Source organism: Pezoporus flaviventris, unplaced genomic scaffold (genome assembly GCF_033815535.1).
Source record: "Pezoporus flaviventris isolate CSIRO_AGI_PZ_B2104156 unplaced genomic scaffold, CSIRO_AGI_Pfla_v1 ptg000213l, whole genome shotgun sequence".
NCBI classification, from domain to species: Eukaryota; Metazoa; Chordata; class Aves; order Psittaciformes; family Psittacidae; genus Pezoporus; species Pezoporus flaviventris.
Window position 1 is genome coordinate 3,876,237 of NW_026892761.1, and position 15,145 is coordinate 3,891,381.

Consider the following 15,145-nt stretch of genomic DNA (forward strand, 5'->3'; position numbering starts at 1 on the left):
TTCAGCCAGAAGGTGGATTCAAAAAGACTGAAAGTAGCCAAGTTTAAGTCTTCTCTATAATTTTTTTATCATCCAGGAAACACAAAGAACAATTTCATGTAGTTCTAAAACATACTGGGAAAACATTATCACATGCTTAATCCAGAAAACACATAAGGCCCAGGAATAAACCATCACCCAGACACCACCTCTAAAGCCTATTTACGCATATGGCAGTTTAAAAAAACGTTGTGATAAAACATAAGGTGCCAGCCCTACAATACCAAAACTGCTAAAGCTAGTAATTTCAAACAGAACAACTGAGGATTAGCTCTGCATTACAACCAGCCAGTCTGTCCTTGGTAACAAAGAAAGCACAAGCTTCTGTAACACAATCCACCTTGTGAGACTTCAGCTTTTACATCACATGGTTCATCCTCGAGGTAGATGCCATCCAGAACTGAAGACGTACTGTCTGTATTACATTCAGCAGCTAATACAGCATCCATCAGTCAACAAAACCAATTGAAAGCTGTCTGCTTATGCAACTGAAACAAAGGCACTTTGCAAATACAGGGTTAAGTTTCCTACTGGAAAGATCAACAAAGGTAAGAAAGGAGAAATACTGATAGGAATTAATCTCATAAAACCCTGTTTAACAGACACTTTCCCCACTATCTGCAGGGAACGGATTCCTATGGAAGTCTCCAGTCAGACAGAAGTACAGTCTGTTACACAGAATAAATTCCAGACAAAACATACAGCCTCCAACAGGCAGGACTCCCTGCAGCGACAGAAGCCAACAGCCCATAGGCAAACTGTGAGTGACAGCAAAGGATCATGAGGGGAGGGGAAAACAACACAACAGAAAAACCCAGACTGCATTAAGACATTGCACTTCATCTGCTCTGCCCACCACCGCTACCACTCATGTTCCAGCTGAACTAGTGCTGCAACTGAAGCTGACATATTCTGCCTATCCCCCTCCTGCAGTCATTCCAGTTTTCTTTGCTTACTGAGAAGAAAACTGCATGGAAAAACACAACGGAGGGGACAGCAAAGTGCATCATCATTGCACCATAAACTCTGTAACACAGATGATGTTTAGGATTAATGCACACTGGTCTGAACAAGCATTACAAATACTCTATTTAAGAAAAAAAATGTTCTTATCTGCACATACAACTTAACTGAGAAGGCACACAGCCACACTGAGGCATCCTCTTCCTCTAGAAATGCTGAGCTGATTCCTACCCGAGGATCTCTCACCATACAGCACATCTGAGCAGCACAAAGGCAGTGGCTAGTGCAGGATGCCCACCCCAAGCAGAAGGAATGTGCAGCCTGGCTGCAAGGGAACAGCTACATGGGTGTCCCTCTTACCAGGACTCCACTTGCTCACAAATAACACACCGATTTCATTTTCTTATCAGAAAATACATCGACAAATTAATTCTGCTTTAGCATAAATTTCTGTATGTCAGTATAAATGCAGTGGGTGTTAAATCATCCTGCCTGTCTCTGGCATAAAGACTGATTTCCATTTTTGGCTTCTGAGACTCTGTGATCAGAAAGGGTCACTTTCCAGGCAAATTGCAAGTGTCAAAAATAAGAAGTGCTGCATAATTTGCTCAAGAATGTACAGAAAACACATTTTAATCCACATCCAGTCCATGGATAGCGATGTTTTCTCAGTGCTGAGTCCATTTAATACTTTTGAGGTCAATTCCATCCTGCACCATTTCCCAGAGAGGGCTGTAAAGAAAGGAGAAAAATGAGGGTTAAAACACACAGGACAACGTCAACAACAAGAATCAAACGGACATTTTTATCAGCTACACAAGAAGCCAGGAGGTACCCATCTACCTGCCTTCCCCTTCTGGAGGTCAGTGAGCTTCAGGTGATCAGTCCTCAACTGTGTCGTCCGCCCAAAATACAAGAGGTGAGAGAGCCCTGCTCCCACTTCAGGCATTAAGTACTGGTGTCTCAGAGACTGAGCCCTCACATTTGACACTGTCCAGATGAGTCTGGAGTCTTCCACTTTCACCAAAATAAAACAACTTATGGATACCTAAACTCAATAATACCATCTGTGGCTTAGAGACTTCCAGGTACTGCCCTAAGTGCCTGCCCTACTTGCATTCTTCCCCTGACAAAGGCAGGATCTGGGAAAAGGTTTGTTTCCTTATTTGTCACTACTGTTAATATCAGTCCTCTTCCTACTCTGCTTGCTTACACAGAGACACCACCAGATTTTTGAGGTAAACAATTACTTTCAACTAAATCCAACTTTTAAATGACTACCACACCGAACAAGTCTTCATATTCAGTAAGATGGCAGCTCACCTCATTTCCCTCAGCCTCTTAACATGCTGTATGCACTTCTGCACTGTGTAATCCACCTCCTCCTCTGTAGTGAAACGACCAATGCCAAATCTAAACCAGAAGAAAACCATCAAAGACTAGAACTTTGGGGGAACAAATCCACCACCTACTTTTAGGCAGAAAACATTTTGGAAGCATTAGGAAAGACCACTCCACACACCTTATAGATGAGTGAGCCAAGTCCTCATCTGCTCCGATTGCCCGCAAAACATAGGAAGGCTCCAGAGAAGCTGATGTACAAGCACTGGGGAAAGGGAAGGCACTGTCAAGCTTTTGTTCACATGCAGATGCCACACTGAAGTAACACTTCCCTAACCTCCTCCAAGAAGGAACAGGTCACTTACAGACATTTCATGCTACTAGGACTTTTTACAACAACCTGTACTGGCTTCCCCAGCCTCCTGGAAATCACCCTGAACACAATCAAGAAGAGTGGTATTTCTGCTGCTGAAGAAAAAGAAGGAATGGGAGGGTATTAGAGGGGAATGAGGTTTATCGATTAGGAGCACCAGGTAACAGGTAAGAAGAGGGAACACAGATAAAACAGTAAGACTAAACACAACACCAAGCAGAATCAGTGGGAATGTAGACTAAGAGGTGGCTGAAACAAAGGCTGTATAAAATAGACAAAGGAGCCAAGACAGAACTAGCCAGAGAAGGAAACAAACAGCCAGGACATTAAAAAAGTAAAAAAAAAAACTTTACAAGTTGCTATTTGGCAGCAGAACAAATAAAGGAAAAACAGTGCACAGAGGAATCCAGAGCAAGATGATCCAGTTATTGTCAGCAGCAGAGAAAACTTCCATCTCAAGCAGTAGGCAAAACTGGTTCCATGATGTTACTCAGTTTTCACAGGCTGCAACATGCAGCACAAAGCAGAGTCTCAGAGAGACTTTCAAATTACAGAAGTGCTCAGCTTCAGAGAGAGTCATGTGCAGACTTGTTCTTCCCATTCACAGTGCCAATGTACGGTGAATCAAGATCTGCTGACCACTTCATTCTCATAGGTAAGGGAAAGAGGGCATCTTTACACTCCATTAACTGCGCCAGAGGCATCCAGCTTGTCTTAGAAATGTTATTCATTGCTCCTGTAGAGTCAACAGAGCTCCATAAAGTGTATTCAATTTTCTCTCTACTTTTGCATTAAATACAGGCCATGTGAGCTAATTTAGTTCCAGTATTTGTCTGGGCAGTTACAATCTGCCACTGGTGTGAAATCCCACTGAAGTACAGAAACTGCTCCAATGCTGGCAGCCTTTAGAATGAGTGAGTCACTGGCAGTTATATGTCAAGGATATCACAGGTAATCAGTCTACAAGGCTGGCAGGTAGAAATTTCTAGATTGATTTTCCTGGATTTGGGTGTTTTTTTGTTCATTTTTTTCTTTCAGGGTGAGTAAATTTGACCTTCATTTGAAATGTGGCATTTAAACATCTCGGAATGAAATCCATGCCAGGCTGACTCAGTAACCCAGTACACAGATAGAGGGCAGAGACCACTCCTTAGTTTGTGCCTCCATCAGCAGATGTCATTTTCTCTCCAAAATTCACTGCTATGCTGCCCACGCATTCCACCTACCTTCCTGAAGAGAGAGCCACGTCTTTCAAAGCCATCAGCAGGCTCTCCCCTTCCACATACGCAAAAGATAAATTGATGCATCCTACAAATAAATGAAACAGAAAATAAAACTTCCATCAGCTGAAACTGAGGGTAAATCCTACACCTCAAGGCAACACTTGCACAGTGTGCAGCTAAAGTGCACTACTGGATCATGGACACTAACACAGACAGTTCTAATGGGCTCAGGACTCTGCTTACGTTACCTGGGTAGCGATGCTCTTTGTCTCCATTCATAACTACATCAGGAATTTCAGTCATTATTTTTGTAACCAGTCGTTCTGCCAGTTGTGAGATTCGCTTATGGTCATACTACAAAGAAATCAGAAAAGAGACCAGAATAAATACAGAGCACAGTCTGACCTCGCTAGAACTGCTTTGCATCACCAATTGTGTGCAGGTGAAGCAGCTGGGTTTGGTTAAAGCAGGGAAAGAACACATCTGAAAAAGAAACCATCAAGCTTTGCCTGCTCTAGTGACTGTTCTAACAGAGAATTACCACTTTGGTCCTTGCTAGCTCAGCCTCCAAAAATATCCCAAACCATTCAGAAAGATCTGTATGTACAAGCTGCCAAATTGGCTTCCATAAAAGAACCGAGTCAGGTAATGCGCAAGATGACGCATTTTGCAACACAAAAGGGTATCTATCTATTATGGTAAGTGCCCCTTATTTCCTTCAGAGCTCTCAAACTGTACCACATAAAGACACGGTCTTGCAAATGACTCTGAACTCTGCTTTTACAACACAATCTACACAGCGAGAACTGCCCCCACACAGTGTCTTGTTCTAGACTGGAACATGATGTTCCTCACCATACACTACTGCTTCTGGAGCACATCAGCTCTGATGCAGACACACACATGCAATTCATGATTATTTACATGCTTGAAAAAGCTTTAGTCTCAAATATTACTTGACTTGGACATGCCAAATCTCTGCCAGGCAAGGAAGAGAATCCAGATGTGAGGCTTGTGCAGCTTCCATAACTGCCCAGCTCATACAGTGGATTCCTGCCTGTCTCCCAGGAAGAAGCTTGATTCTGTACATACAAACATCTGGCTTATGCATCCCACTGGCACTATATTAAAGGACTCTTACATTCCAGCTGTAAGGAATGTGTTGGTGCCCACAAACAGATATAGCAGCACACAGAGGATTAGACACCAGACCGAGCAAATAAACTGTCCAAGCTAGAAAAAAATAATTCTTAGTTGAAAAGCTGCAGAAAACTTGAACTCACATACATTGGCTAGGTACAATAATGGGCTAGGAAGTCTTATTTTCTTCCAATATATATTACATGAACATGATTTATTCCATCTCAGAGATACTGCTAATAAACGCATGCAGAATGGAGAGCTGAGTACAAGCACTTAAACCTGTATTTCACTGAAACTGTCAACAGTAAATCTGTTGCAGAAAAACAAGATTCAAGCCACTTCAAAAAAGAAACTGAAGAAAGCTGAAAATCCCCTTCCAGCTGCCCAAAACATCCTTGAAGATCTCAAAACATTTACTCCATGTTGCAACACAAGAATCCAATTTAACTCGGGCACATGCACACAAAAAGACTGAAGAAATCTAAGACTTATCTGGCCACTTTATGTTATTTTCTGGAATCCAAGACAATCTCCCACATACCTCCATCTCCTGCTGTGCCACCTCACAGGCTGCACCCAGGCCCACTGCTAAAGGGGTGGGCACTGTCCCAGACCTCAATCCTCTCTCCTGGCCTCCCCCGCTCTGCAGGGGCTCCAGCCTAACGCGTGGTCGGCGACGAACATAGATAGCACCAACCCCTGGAAAATGAGGAAAGCTGGCTTAGTATATATCCAGTTCTGAAATGATGAAAAGGGATTCCAAGGCTTGGAAACGTTCCTTATTTCCACAGAAAACACTCATTTGGACACCTCACTGGAGAGAAACGTAATGAACACTCTAGGAAGTGGTGTCTGTTCCAATCGTTATGTTCTTCCTCACTCACGCTCCCAGCTATGGGAGAAGCTCAATTTCTCCCAGTGTGCTTCAGCCACCTAAGGACTAAATACTTCCCTTCCCTCTCACAATCCTGTGCAGGAATGAAGTTCACCTCTTCGCACTGAAGTTTTTAAGTGTAGATATCTCATTCATTGATGCTCATTTACTGACTTCCAGCTGAAAGCTCTAGAACGCCTTTCCCTGGATTACCAAGCCAGCAGCAGTCCCAGAAGTCCTCTCCCTTTCTTATTATTAGGGAGACTCATCAGTAGCAGCAGTTTCCAATGGGCAGATCAGATGAACCAGATTTGACAGCCAGGCAGTGTCCTTCTTTCATCTCCTCACCTAAAAACTTGATTTTCATGCCTTCACGTGCCTTGGCTTATCCTAACGAATGACTCATAGCAAGAAGAATGGCTGCAACTTCTGGTCATTAGAAGTTATGAAATGTCTGTCACCTGCCCAAAATTACTGGTTGAAACCTTAGTCCTTGCCCAGAGAGACATCTTTAGCTCTCAGAGCACACACAGAAAAACATAACATACTGAAAAAAACAGTAATTTTACCTTTTGTTTCTGAATAGCACATAAATACAGCAAACCTGATTTCTGCCTTTCTACATCCAGTTTTACAGACTGAATAAACAGTGACAATTGCTGAACTTCTACTATTTGGGAGTCAGCTAGAAAATCCACAGCCAGATTTTAAAGTCCATTCTGCAAAGATGCACAAATGGAGATGGGGAGAAGCCACTGGAAGTAGAAGGCAAGCAAAAATCACTACAAATTTAAACTTTCCAGTTACCTTTTGACCTCCTCGTTGCAAGCTGCAGCTGGGCCTAAACTTTGCCCTAAAACCTAGTTATTTCATTTCAACTGCTTCAGCGTCAGTGCTGCTTTGCATCAAGCAGATGACTCCTGAAGAGTCACAACTCCTAATGCTGCCACCATTATAAAACAGTGTCTCTCCCTTTGGTGAAGCCACCAAACAACCCATCAGCACTGAAGATCCGCTTACTGCAGCTCTGTGTCTGGCAGCAGTGCTTGAACTACTCCAAAGTCAGTCCAATAGTTTTCTACAGTTTAAGTAACAGTCACTATGACAGACAGGTCTGACTTCATACCTTGTGCGGTTACCTTAAGGTAGGCATGAAACAAGTCTCTAGAAAAGCACTTTAGTAAGTACCTTTGGGCCCATAAATTTTATGGCCACTGATGCTCATCAGATCAATTTTCATGCTGTTGACATCCACAGGAATTTTACCAATTGCTTGTGCAGCATCTGTATGGAAGAACACCTTACGCTCGCGGCAGATCTCACCTGTAACACAGACACAAGTGCAAAACCACCCACATTATCTCATCTAATTGTGATGATTCCAATGATTCCAACAATGAATCAATTTACAGCAGGGACCAGTTCTGAGGTGACAAGGAAAGAAATGGGTGCTGCTGTGCTTCTTTTACAGAGAAGCATCTAAAGCTGTGTAGGAGCTACTCTAGCTGATGCCGAGCTGGTTTAAGCAGGTCAGCAGGTAAGAGGCCCCAGTCTTGGCCTATTAGACCTGTGATCAAGTTGTTACTGTGGGAACCAGAGCCTGGCACCAAGTATCTCTGGCACTCAAGAGTGGGACAACACTAATGGCCTTAACAATGTAAGCACAAGAGGAAAATCAGCTGCACAACAGGATCAGATGCCTGCCACAGGCTGGAAAAGCAGCACCCTCCAGAATGATGCCATATAAATGCCAGGGCAGAGACAATGCCTGAAAATGCCCTAAAAACTCAAACATCTTATGAAAGGATGCAGGAGGGGATGTGTTTTGTCACTGTCATGGTGTTATCAAGGAACCGCTGTGACCTGCTTTGCCAGACTGCTCTGAGGTCCCGTCTCTCCATGTGCCTGCTCAGAGCCCGGCTCACCCTCTCCTTGTTCCAGAAACCTGGCTCTTCAGCAGCCTTTTAGCCTCCACACCAATTGTTCATGACTGTATATGGCAATACTGGGGGGAGAAAGGGTGTCACCATCCCTTCCTACCCCAAATACTGCACGTTTCTCCTCTTAAACTCTACAAGTGTTCAATAACTTATACGTCAGCTCTATTTGGCCATTTATCCTGGGTAATACTTTTATCCAACATACAATTAAGAATGAAACACAAAACACGGCAGCTGATCTGTGCTACAAAGCTGCAATTGCTGCAATGCTCCCTGTAAAAGTACCAAGTTTCACCTGCATTTCCCTTTTAAAGTAAGTTTTTATTTGGGACAGTATTATTATCTATTTCTTACCTATACTACATCTTTTGCATTAGCAGCACTTGGCTACAAAAATATTAAGTAAAATGAAGCGGAAGTGACATTCCTTGCCCTCTGGAAGCCGCGGTATACTTACCAATGTCCTGAACTGGCTGCTTTACTCCTATTTCATTACTCACAGTCATTACAGAAACCAAACTTGTATCTGGCTGGAACGCAGCCTCCAAATCCTGGGGAAATATTCAAACAGAAGCTGTGGCTAAGAGCAAAGCAAGATTCCTGTGCACACCTTCAACTTGCCAGCAAATCCTACCCACTAGCCCCCTACCAACCCCCTGGGCTCTGACAAACAGTCCTGGCAAGAGCACTAATCCATGTGAATGTCAAATTCCTGTAGGAAGAGGAGTGTGATCAACTGCATATCCTAACTCTGGTATGCACCACGCCACTGGACTCAATTAAATCATGTCAGAACAGGCTTCTGCTGTGTCTCATACATTCCTCTGAACTTCTTTAATGAATTAACCATCCACAAAACAGCTTAAGCCATGCATAAACAAAGTGAGGTTGGCTATAAGGGAACTGCACTATATACAAGAAAGCATCATGCAAAGAGTGAGTTTGCCTAAGTCCCCAGCGAACACGACTAGCACTTCTGCACCTGCAGGCCTGATCCCTCTGCCCACCACATACACGCACCATCTCTCCAAGCCAGATGACAAGGCCAGAAATAAAACTGATGCTGTCTTGTATTGTAAGGCACAAATCACAAAATAAGCATATGCGACTTCTATATCGCAGGGCTGAGGCGTGTACACCCTGAAGGGTCAATGCAGAGACTGCAGTCTGAAGGGAGTATTGTAACTGCTGTCTCTAATGCCTTGAGTAGCTCAGGTCATGAAATTTCACCACTAAACCCCCGTACCAAAGCCAGTTCTATCCTAGTCATGTACTGGGCTCGCCACAAGGTACGCAGCAGCTCCACCTGCATGAGTATGAATGACAGCAGGTGAACAGTGGGATGAGAGATGGATGTTTTTAGCTGAGGAAAAGTCTAGAGCACCAGACAAAACAGAAGATCCTTCTCCAGCTGTGATCATTTGACTGTGACTCTCATTCTACCTGGTGATATTTATCATCCTTTCCTCTTGAACGCTAAGAGGATATAAGGTCCTCTTGAGCATCAATACGAAGCAAACCCTCCACTATTTCCACTTGCTGTCACTAAACAACTCACCTTCAAATCTATGAGCCCGTTTTTTTTAACGGGCAGATACGTGACCTGAAAACCTTCTGTCTCCAGGGAGCGGCAGGAATCCAGCACACACTTGTGCTCTGTTTGAGTAGTGATGATGTGCTTTTTTCTGGATTTATAGAACCTTGCAACACCCTGTTCAGGTACAACCCACAAACAAGAGATTTGTCATTCGTCACTGAAGAAACAAGGTTTACACACCAGGATCGGAAACAAGACATTACTATTCAGACACAATTAATTTGGATCTTCCCTCTTGGCCCTGAAGTCATGAATCTAAAAGGTACTATGTGTAATTCACACTATTTCCATCAGCACTCGTCTTCCAAAGCATCTCTTTTCAACTGGCCTGTGAAAGTCTTCACTGAGAGAAGACACTATTAACAGCAATACTTTATAAAGAGTCACACGCAATGATGCACACCCTAACAGTTAAAACACTGCCCAGTCTTAGAAACAAGTTTGTAATCAGCCTCTCCACCGTATTTCATGATAAAGATTCTAACTACTTAAGCAGAAGGGTTATATTTGGTCCATGCAAGATAAACATTATTACACTTTCTACTCAAAACCACCTCCTGGGAACCAAAACATCCCAGTTTTCCCTCCACGTATGCAGCAGAATAACACAAGCAGTAAGTCCAGGAATGCAAATATTTGCTAACTAACCCAAGATATTAACATTTCAGCTGCTGAAAGCTGTGTACAGTTCTTAAGAGCGTAATTTTAACACAATGAATAACTAACAGTGTAAACCTTTTACCTTAATTGCCATGTTATTTGCTTCTGTTGCACCACTGGTAAATATAATTTCCCTTGAATCAGCTCCTATCAAATCCGCAACTTGCTGTTTGAAAGACAAATTTGATTTGTTAAGACAAAACACAGTGAATTCACTGTAGCAAAAAACATGCAAAATGTTCTCAAGAATACCCCCTTAAGCCTCAAAAGGGTCACAGCTGTATCTAGTGAAGTTGTGCTACAGGTACAATGGTCTAAATAGCTGCATTAATAGAAACTACATAAGGGTCACGAGCAGTAGCGGTGTTAAGCATTAGGCTGCCATAAAAGAACATAAAAGTTAAGTAGACAAAACACCAGGATGTGTTACTTTCAAAACAATTTTCAAAATCCCGTATCTAAGATTAGAATGATACAAAATGGAGTTATCCCAATGGCTGCAGCACTTTGTGACCTCAGGGAGTCTGAAGTATTTTTTCTGCCATTTCAATTCCTCTAATCTCACTATTTTTCCTGGCAATAAATCTGCTACCGCAGAGCTACGTGAGGAGGAGGCTGCTAAACCAGCCCCCAGAGAGCTACCTGCATTGCTCTTGGTTTTCCTTCAACACTGAACTTCCTCACCGGCAGGAAAACCACTGCAGACAGCCAGAGACTCACCTTCCTTGCCTTCTCCATGGCAGCCTCGCTCTCCCAGCCATAGGCATGCGTCCTGGAGTGCGGGTTGCCGTAGTACGATGTCAGGTACGGGAGCATCCTGTCCAGGACCCTGGGATCCTGTGGGACACACACCACCCAACCTTGGACACGGAGAAGGGAAAGCATCTCCGTCCCCCCCGTACACCCTGCCCCAGGACTAGCACTGATGCTCCTGCAGTGTCTGGGTGTAGCTCAGGCCAGATCTTGAACACGTGAGGTTATTACATGCTATATGTAACACAGCCTCCAGCAAACCAAGTGTCTGGCAATTACGTTCTGTGCCCTCCATCTGCATCAAGACAATCGCAGAAGAATGGGGTTTTCTGAGCATACGGAATCATGGACTGGTTTGTGTTGGAAGAGACCTTAAAGCTCATCCAGTTCCAACCCCTGCCACGGGCAGGGACACCTTCCAATAGAGGCGCTTGCTCCAAGCCCTGTCCAACCCAGCCTTTCCTCTGAGCAGGAGAAATACAAGGTCTTAAAAAGCCACGGGAAGTTACCCAGGTATTTTGGTTACGTTCAGTTCTCGCTGCCCCTCAAAGCAACGCCCATCCCCGCGGGTATCAACTGCGGCTCCCGCAGAGCAGGAGCGGAGGTGCGGGACCCTGGCCAGGGTCAAAGCCCTTCTAGGGTCGGAAGGAGACGGTGGCATCCCGAGACCCGGCCCTTACCAGCGGGGTGGTGGCCTGAACGTCCATGTAGAGCGGCCGCAGGGCGCTGCCTCCATCGCCGCTTCGCCCTGAGGGAACGGAGAGAAGGAGCCGTCAGGTACCGCCGGCAGCGGCCGCACGGAGCTCTGCCGGCCAGGCCCGCCCGCGCCCCAGGCCCCGCCGCTGTCGCCCCCACCGCGGCCTTACCCGGTGCCGGCTCCGCCGCAGGCGCCGAGAGCCGCCGGACGCCGAGGGCCGCCCGCGGGGCTGCTCGAAGCCGCCACAGCATCATGGCGGCGTCACCGGCCCGAGCCGCTGCCCGCCCCTTCCGGAAGCGTCACGGAGAGCGCCGGAAGCGGAGGCCGGAGCGGGCAGCGGCGGAGGGCGCGGGGCGAGCGAGGTGCGGGGGGGGGCGGCCCGGGCCGAGGCCGGTGCGGGGCTTCCGGCCTAAGCCCCGTGAGGTGAAGCGGGCGCTGAGGGCCCCGGCGCGGCGGGTGAAGGCCTCGGTGCCGGGCGGAGGCCGCCGCTACCCGGGGAGCCGCTGGGGCGTGAGCCCCGCCTCGTCCCGGGCGTCCGGAGGGGCCCATCCGCTGCCTCCGAGCGGAGAAACGCTTCTGAGAGCCTTGGGCCCCGCGGTCACCGGGCCCCTCCAGGCCGGGGTGTTTGTAGGAGCGTTTTAGACCGAGCAGTAAATCCATGGGTTTGTGCTTGTGTTTCCAGATGCCGGTAACCGTGGGCCCGTACGGGCAATCGCAGCCCAGCTGCTTCGACAGAGTAAAGATGGGTTTCATGATGGGCTTTGCAGTGGGCATGGCAGCGGGAGCGCTCTTCGGAACGTTTTCCTGCCTCAGGTACGCCGAGGGAACGGTTCCCATGGGCAGGCTGTGGCAGGGAGAAACTCCTGTGCTCTGGGGGTGGGAGGGGAGGTGCGGGTCTGCCGCTGCCATCGCAGAGGTGAAGCTTTGCCAGGGCTCTGCCTTGAGAGCCCGGTGTCAGCCCCGGCCTCAGATGGGTCCCTCTGGACATGGGGCGTTACCTCCGTGAGGGGGGCCCAGCTTTGCCTGTGCTCAAGCCGAGGTTGTGCTGGAGGCTGAGGCTGTGGGAGGTGGCTCCAGCGGGAGCTCTGTGCAGGCACAGGAGCGGCCCTCTCCTCCTTCAGAAGCTCCCTGAGGCTCTCAGGGACCTGGGTGCCCTGTTCCCTCCATGGAGGCAATTCCCATACTGACCCCGAGGGGTAAAGGCAAGAGAGGAGGCAGAGCCGTGGCTGGCACTGGCGCAATCCCATCGTGAATGAGGCAATACCGCACCTTCCTGGTGCGCCAGCACAGGAATAACCAACACTCGGTGCTCCAGCCCGGCTCCTCGCTGCCTGGTGCTGGCACACATCAACCGTGGACAGGAAATACTGAAATAAGCTCCTTCCTATGTTGCAGAACTCATGCTTTTTTAATCTGTGATTAAACACGGAGATGGCCCAACCCAAACCCATTCAGTGATGCTGTGGTTTAGAAGAGAGCCTGAGAGGAGGCAGAGGCACAAAGTCGAATCTGACAGCGTTTAACGTTTATGGCTCTCTCACAGATCCTGGAGTGTCTGTAGGTGGTTCAGTGCCAGCAGAAAACACAGCTCATGGGTATTTAGAGGAAGCAGTGACAGCCGTTCTGTCCTTTTTGAATGACACAGCTATACAAAGAGAGCAGCTCCTTGCTTTTATAGTTCAAGCATGGGGCACCACAGCATCTCCCTGCACAAGCAGATGTCACTTAGACTGAGGTGTTTGATTTGGGTGCTCAAGCACCTATTTTCTGGTTGTACCGGATGCTTTCTGCTGCGTGTCTGTTACAGGCTTCAGCTTCTGGGTAATTCCTGTGTTTTTCTTCATCTCAGGATTGGCATGAGAGGACGAGAGCTGGTGGGAGGAGTCGGCAAAACGATGATGCAGAGTGGTGGGACGTTTGGGACATTCATGGCTATTGGCATGGGAATCCGCTGCTAACCTGGAGCGTGGCTCCCAGCCCGGAGTGCCCCCGCTCAGCCATTCCTCCTCTGTACCATAATAAAATGTTTGGATACCTGGAAGCAAGAGCTCTTCGTGACGTGGTGAATGAGGCACCATCTCCTTGCTCTGCTGGTTGTAAACGTGCTTTTTACCAAATTTCTACTTTCCTCCCATCTCCTACTCCCATGAGGATGAGAATTGATGATCCTTTGTACTACATTAAAGTTCCTGGTTCACAGGTGTAAGCTCAGCTCTCCCATTTCTCCCTTTGGTACTTGGGCAGCTCTCATGCCCCATGCTCTGATGTGGAGCTGCTCTGTTGCACTGGTGTTCCTGAGTCTAGGGGAGTTACCTGTGGCTACTTCAACTCAACCGTCAGCTTTCTCCCTTGCACACATGGGTGGGTTGAAGTCAGCCCCATTTCCAAGTAATACAGGGGCAAAAGCGAGGGAGCCCAGAAGGACTTGGGCAAGTCCTTGCAACCAAGAGCAAACTGCAGCAGCTCAGGGCTCCAACCAGCCCGGGAGCGTGTGGTGCAGGCAGCAGCCAGGGAAGAGCAGTTACAGGTACAGCCATGCTGCAGGAGCTGCAAATCCTTAAAACTGCTGGGAAATGGAAAACCCCTCTCCTGCTGTGAGCACTCATCCTTGCAATGAGTCCCAAGGGTGACCTGGACAGCGGATGTGGGTGATGTAACCTCCTCAGGCCTTGAGCAATGCCCTTCCTGCAGCTCTGCCCTCAGGACAGATCATGTCCAAGCTCTGCAGGGCACCCTGCTGAGGGGAAGACTGAAGCCGTGGTGGCCACTTCCATTCAGCACCAGGTACTGGCAGTGCCTCTGTATGCTCCCTGGGCATAGGAAGGGGTCACCCATAGGAGCTGTGCTGCCAGGACACCGTCCTTTCCCCCTCAGCAGGTCTGCAAGGTGCCAGGGAGAGGGATCACTCCCTGCAGCCCTGCCTGTGGCTGAGCTAGCACATGGTTAGTTCAGTGTTGCCATCTCCTGGGATTTGCCTGTTGAAACCAGGCTTATCTTTGCTGCTCCTCCATTTCTGTTTAGGACAGGGTAGCTGCAGCAGAACCTGAGCCAGCAGCCACAGAACCTGTACCTGGTACAAGTGCCATTTCCCCAGTTTTTAAGGGAGAAAACACCCATTTGCTACTAAAAGCCTCGTGGCTCAGTACCGAGTGGAACAGTGCCACCAACCAAGTTGAGCAGCACAGCTGCTCCGAAAAGCTCCAGTTTTACTCTGAACTGGCAACGAAACCCCCCCCAGTCAAAGCAAGCTAAAAAGCAGCTTTGTGTGGTGGTCCTGAGCTGGGTCACACGCTGCCAAACCCCTCTGGCAGCACATCCCTGTCTGCTCCCCAAGACCATTCTGCAGCTCAGCCACAGCAACCTGCACTGATGGAGCCCAGGTCACCACCACCTCCTGCCCTGAGCACCAGCAGCACCTCTGCCACCCATGGGACTCCACACCACTGTCAACCACCCCTTGTACTAGGCAGTTAAAAGTGACAGGAGGTAGGAAAGGAGTAGTGACAGGACAACCAACTAAATGACTGCTCCATCCTCACACT

General features: G+C 47.5%; 2 protein-coding genes across 2 annotated transcripts; one reads left to right on the forward strand and one right to left on the reverse strand.

The window, feature by feature from the left end:
* Positions 1–51: 51 nt before the first annotated feature.
* NFS1 (NFS1 cysteine desulfurase) lies at positions 52–11,872 on the reverse strand. Its single transcript, XM_061441903.1, has 13 exons — positions 11,773–11,872; positions 11,587–11,654; positions 10,874–10,990; positions 10,236–10,319; positions 9,455–9,607; positions 8,354–8,447; positions 7,145–7,279; positions 5,624–5,781; positions 4,188–4,293; positions 3,943–4,024; positions 2,525–2,608; positions 2,326–2,415; positions 52–1,734 (listed from the first exon to the last, which is right to left on the reverse strand). Exons 1-13 carry the CDS (start codon positions 11,855–11,857, stop codon positions 1,671–1,673), a joined length of 1,320 nt encoding a protein of 439 aa, XP_061297887.1. The 5' UTR covers positions 11,858–11,872; the 3' UTR covers positions 52–1,670.
* On the forward strand, positions 11,820–13,814 carry ROMO1 (reactive oxygen species modulator 1). Its single transcript, XM_061441904.1, has 3 exons — positions 11,820–11,965; positions 12,286–12,416; positions 13,453–13,814. Exons 2-3 carry the CDS (start codon positions 12,286–12,288, stop codon positions 13,559–13,561), a joined length of 240 nt encoding a protein of 79 aa, XP_061297888.1. The 5' UTR covers positions 11,820–11,965; the 3' UTR covers positions 13,562–13,814.
* Positions 13,815–15,145: the final 1,331 nt, after the last annotated feature.